General features: G+C 31.4%; 1 protein-coding gene across 1 annotated transcript; it reads left to right on the forward strand.

Annotated features, from left to right (window-relative positions):
• Window positions 1–5,247: 5,247 nt before the first annotated feature.
• On the forward strand, window positions 5,248–6,284 carry LOC131630277 (uncharacterized). The gene is made up of 2 exons (XM_058901072.1): window positions 5,248–5,440; window positions 5,561–6,284. Exons 1-2 carry the CDS (start codon window positions 5,407–5,409, stop codon window positions 5,989–5,991), a joined length of 465 nt encoding a protein of 154 aa, XP_058757055.1. The 5' UTR covers window positions 5,248–5,406; the 3' UTR covers window positions 5,992–6,284.

Raw genomic sequence — 6,284 nt, forward strand, 5'->3', positions numbered from 1 at the left:
TCCATTCTAGTTGTTTTGTAGCTTTATTTTTTGGTCACATAGTCTAGCGGCTAAAATTTATCTTTTAAAGATGAATAAGTGAGATGTCGCGGGTTCGAATCCGCATATCTGCATTTGACGTCACTATATAACTACCAACTGAGCTGACTTAACAGGATAATTGAGATGTCGTGGGTTCGAATTCGCATCTTTGCATCTGACGTCTCTACATAATTATCAACTGAGCTGACTTAACAAGACAATTGTTTTGTAACTTTAAACCGATATCAAAGGCTTACTAGATTTCCTAATCCTTTTTCAATTTTTAGGCATTCATCAACATTTGTAGCAAATATACTGAATGGATTCAAATTGGTTTTAGGAGATGAGAGCTAGGGTTATGAATCTTGTTGGGAAGGGAAGTAAAAGTGTTTAAGAGAAAATGCCAATTTCAAGGCATTGGATTCCAAACTCCACTCAAAGGATTTAGTAAGGTGTGTCACATCAGCATATACTAAGTTGAGTTCTTTGTTGTTGTTTTGTTATTTATTTATTTTTTTGGAATTTAGCTGAAATAACATAAAGTTATGAGATTTGCTATATAAACTCGGATGATTGTATCTAACTTATCAATACTAGCGTTTGCAAGTTTAGCTAAGACTTGTGGGTATTCTTTTGTCCTTTTTATAAGACTGGGTATTTATTTGCAAATTTAGACAAGATTTGTGGGTATTCTTTTGTCCTTTTTATAAGATTAATGGTATTCTTTTGTCCTTTTTATAATATTATAAGATTAATTATTTGGATTTGTTTTTTTTGTCCTTTTTATAATATTATAAGATTAATTATTTTGATTTGTTTGAATGAGTTTTAGTTTTTAGTTTTTAAAACTATTTTATAAATCAAATTTGAAAAACAGTTTTGAAGGTAAAATAAAAGAAGGGCTAAGTATGTTTCAAGTCACTATAAAATTACCAAAAATTATTTTTAGTCCTTATAAAAAAAATGTCGATTTTTAGTCCCTATAAAATTAGTTTTGCACTCACTTTTAGTCTCTATAGAGGGACTAAAAGTGAGTGCAAAACTAATTTTATAGGGACTAAAAGTCGACTTTTTTTTTATAAGGACTAAAAATCAAAATTGAGATATTTATAGGGACAAAAAACTTATTTAACCCATAAAAGAAATATGCTTGCTAATTCTATTTTTGAAACAAAAGTAAATTTATTAAACTATGGTTTGATGTTACAATGGTGTTGGTTTAAACCATGACACGGAGATTAATTATCGGTACAAGTCCTAGTAGTTGAGAGAGCGGAGTCTCTCGCAAGGTTATGTGCCTTCTTCGTGTTCTCACTTCTCCCTATGTGGCTAAACATAACATTCTTGAAACCTTTCACTTTCTTCGTAATCTGGTTGCACACCATCCCCCAATCAATTCTACGATAATCCTGATTCTTCATCGTGTTAATGATCGTATTATTATTCGCTCTGAAATGCACATGTTGGTAACCCATCTCAATCGTGCTCTCAACTGCTTTTAACATAGAAACCGCTTCCACCGACATTGCGCTGTTTCCACCTTTTCATGTTCTGAGAGATTTTGTGGATAATTGTTCCATCCATATTACCATAGATGGCTCCAAGACCATGTGAGTGCAATATCATCTCTTAGATGTTTTGAATGATGTCAAAACTATGTAATAAGTAGTATTTGTACATTGAATTTTATCTCTCTATGTCTAGGTTGCACTTTCATCTTAGGACACTTATAGAACAAGTCAAAAGCATTTGGACAAGTAAAAAATGTCAAAAAGATGCATTTTCATGAATGAAAAATTATGTTTGGAGTATACTCAACCGTGTTAGGAGTCAACTCCCTCTGAAGCATATTGAAAAGAATTGTTTCAGCCAAAAATGGGTCGATACATAGGGCATTTGAGTCGACGCACAATACTAAGGAGTCGACTCCCTCGAGTTGTGGGTCGACTCCCACTGAAAGTATTTTTGAAAAAGTCTCTATCCATAATGAGTCGAGACACGTCACGAATGAGTCAACTTTCTCGAGTTGTGGATCAACTCCTTCTATTGCGTTTTTCAATTAAAATGTTTCTGCCTTCTGGAAGTCGACTCCCTCATCGTATGTGTCGACTCCCTCTGTTCAAAAATGTCCAAATTTATAATTTTGCAATTCTGGTTTTTCTGTTTCATTATATAGTCATTCATGATCATTTATAAACAATCGAAACTAGAAATATAAAAAGCATTGCTCATCATCTTCAACCTCTCTATGCATAAATACAACAATTACACATAATAATTTTTGTTGGGCGTCATCTAAATTTAGGTTGATAAGGTCCAATCTAGGATTGTTGTAATCAAAATTGGGTTGAGAATTCTTTGGGGGTTTCAAGATAAATCCATTTGGGGTTTTCTCCCAAGATCAATGATTGATTTGGGAGTTTTTCACAAGATTGCGAAATTTGGATTCAGCCGAGTGAAAGCTTTGAAGAAAGACGTTTATGTCAAAGGAGTAACAATAATCGGACGATCACTTTGGTAGTCATGGGTCACGATACATTCACAATTTGGATTCAACCGAGTGAAGGCTTTGAAGAATAGAGGTTCTGTCGAAGGAGTAATAGTAACCGGAGGATCAAATTGGAAGTATCGGGTTATTTGATCGAGTTCAAGATTAAGGGAAGAGAAGAAGATAGAATCAACATCAACCATAGGGTTTGGGGGGTTGGATTTCTACTTTTCCTCTTGTAAACTACATTTGCAAAGATTATTTGTCATTATCTCAACTCCTTTAGAATTGGGGGAAGACGTACTCATAGCAAGGCTAATTGGGGAATTGCCTAAACAAATCCTTGTATTTCTCTCTCTCTCTCTCTCTCTCTCTCTCTCTCTCTTATGTTTACTTGCAAATTGTGAAATCATTGATTGTGCAATTGATACATAGAGATAATTTCTTTTTCTAATACTTTAAACTGTTTTATTGAGTTGATTGCAATCTAAGTGATTGTAATTGATGAGAAGCAGTCTCAATCAAATCCTCGGAGAAGGGACAAGAAAGCATACTAGTGTCAAATAACACCTGTCTTCTAAACATGTTTACTCTAAAAAGGAATATATCCTACAATAACTTCCAGGAGAAATCCAAGATCTTAGACGTAGTCCAACTACTCCAAATAAAGGAAATGAAATGACTGTGAAGTTAAAGCAGGGCCATAAAAGAAGTCAAGCTTTCTCTCTCTAGACAAAGTAAGCGGAGGCCACTGAAAAAGTATCATCTCTAGAATGCTTTGAAATCCACTTATCTCTATCTAGGGTAAGGATAACATCTCTAATCAAGGCATGAAACTCATCAAGAATATGCACCTCTCTAAGGTAGAATAGTCTCCTCCATCTAAGGTCTTAGGCCAAGATCCCGTTGATAACATTTCCTATCTTGCCCTCATCCCTTTTGGATGAAGAGAATTGGAGAACAAATCAGAAAACTTAGACTTTAAGGGGATGCTCCCTAACGAAGGATCCTCCCAAAAGGAAGTATGAAAACCTGACTCCACTTTCCTAGCAATGTGTTTAGAAAACCAATCTATGCTACACTTCTTTTTAGTCCCAATGAGAGATATATCTTTCCACCAAGACATGAAGAACGGATACCCCTATCCATACCTCCATTATGAGAGGAGATAGAATTATCTTCATATCTAGCTATCAGAATATCTCTATATAGCTCTTAATTTTCTACAAGCAACCTTTATCTTCACTTCGTCAGCATGACATAATTAACCAGTCGAAGATCCCTCACTCGTACCCCTTAGTTTTAGGCTTACACATTTTCCCACTTCACCCAAATAATGTTAGACACATTCATCACCCCTGGCTCCAAAGAAACCTGCTTTATAAATTAAGAATCTTCTTTTAAATTATAATAGCCATTTTTAAGACAGACAATAAAAAAATAAAAAAAATATTATACATTGAATTAAGAAGAACTACTCTACCCATATATATATATATATATATATATATATATATATATATATATATATATATATATATATATATATGGGTAGAGTAGTTCTCCTTAATTCAATGTATAATATTTTTTTTATTGTCTTTCTTAAAATTGACTATTATAGTTTAAAAGAAGATTCTTTATATATATATATATATATATATATATATATATATATATATATATATATATATATATATATATATATATATATATATATATATATATATATATATATATATATATTAACTTTCACTACCATTGAATCAAACTCATACTTTATAATTATGTGTCTTGATTTTATTTATTTTGTTATTTATAATTTATTTTTTTAAGTAGTTTCATTATTAGAATTTCACCGATTAAAAGTAGATAAATGAAATATCATGACTTCGAATTTATATCTTTAAAGTTTGTAAAGACTCTCTTGGACAAGTTTCAATAAATATTTAGTTTCTTAAAAAAAATAATCAAACTCGTCCTTAATAATCACGTGTTTGATTTTATTTATTTAATTATTTATATATTATTTTTTTCTAATAGTTTAGTAATTAGAATTTAACTTCTAAAAGATAGATAAATAGAACGTCGTGGATCGAAACATATATTTTTAGAATCAGAGGGGTGAGAATAAATTGGGTCGAATTAAACTTTGTCAAATCTGAGCCTGGTCCGTTAAAAATTTTAAAGTTTAAGTCTGTGGCCTATCATAGACTTATTTTTATACTTAAGTCTGACTTTTTCAAAATACTGATTGACCTATTAACATACCTAAAAGTCTATTTTATTTGAACATTTGTAAATGAAGGATTCAACTAATGTTTAAATAGAATAACAAATTAAAAGTTCAACGACACTAAATATTTATTTGGATTCATTTATTCAAATTTACCTATCAAGATAAATCTTATTATACCATTTATTTGAGAGAATTTATGAAAACAAATTATGATATTGTTCATAAATTTTCTTTCAACTTATTTAATTATTTAAAAAAGTTCTTCAACATAATTAAACTTTATTTTTTATGTTAATTTAAAATACAAAAATACTATTATAATAATATTAATAATAATAATAATAATAATAATATTAATAATAATAATAATAATAATAATAATAATAATAATAATAATAATAATAACAAATATATTCTTATTTTTTTAAATAGGTGGATTCGATAATTTGACTAAATATTTGATAATTTAAATTTCTAGGTTCACATCTTGCACATAAGCCGAATAATCGCTTATTATCCCTTATGGCTGTTTGCCTATATCCAAGTTTTCGGCAACTTATGCAAAAACAATCGCTTATTCTCCCTTTTGATTTTGAAGCTTATCATAAATAAAATCTCTTCCTTCATAAACTAACACTCTCGTCAAATTCGCGCTTTCAAAATGTTTCCCAAGCGTTTTAAGGACACCAAAACAGGTAACTTTCTATGTGCAATCAAACTTGCTCACCAACTGTTCGATAAAATGTCTCACACAAAAATCTATCCTTAAATTTTTCTCTACTCCATTGTATTTATGTTCTTATTTTCCAATGCAGGTTTTCATATGTTGAGTTCAATTCATGCAAAAAGATACATGAATAAAATCGGGGTAGAAAGCGAAGACTACTACTTCTATAAACAAATTGGGAAGGCCTTACTTTGCACCTACACCATACTTGGTGCTTTATGGATTTACAACGATGGTTCTTCGCCAATGGAGTGGTGGAGGAAGAAGTCACCCCAGCTAAAGGAGAAGCTTGAGAAAGCAAATTTGTACCCTAGTGATGTAGAATCAGTGAAGGAGTTCGTAGCAAAAGGAAAGATGATTGGAGCCAAACTAAAAGGGTTGGTTGAAAGTGATAAGGATGCATGCGGATGCGAGGAGATGCAAAGAAAGAAGGTTGACGAGGATGCTCAGAGGATGTGGTTGAAGATGAAGAATGAGGTTGTTGCGGAGCTTCGAGAGAAGGGCATCGATGTGGAGTGACTGCATAGTGAGTTTCAGTTTTACTCCTATGGTTCATGAATTGATTTGGTGGTTATGGTTGTATAGTTTAGGAAACCTATGATTGCTACATGAGAAATAATGAACTGATAAGAATGTTGATTAATACTGAATGATTATTAACCCCTCACTCTGCTTTTTTTCTGTTGGTGTGAATGCTCATGTGTTTGTGTAAGTATTTTCAATTGCTGGATATTAAGCTTTTTATAGCTTTCTTATTTTCATTTTTACATAATTCTAGCAATGAGAGTGGAACAAAATTGTCAATAACTGAT

Source organism: Vicia villosa, unplaced genomic scaffold (assembly GCF_029867415.1).
Source record: "Vicia villosa cultivar HV-30 ecotype Madison, WI unplaced genomic scaffold, Vvil1.0 ctg.000666F_1_1, whole genome shotgun sequence".
Classification (NCBI taxonomy): Eukaryota; Viridiplantae; Streptophyta; class Magnoliopsida; order Fabales; family Fabaceae; genus Vicia; species Vicia villosa.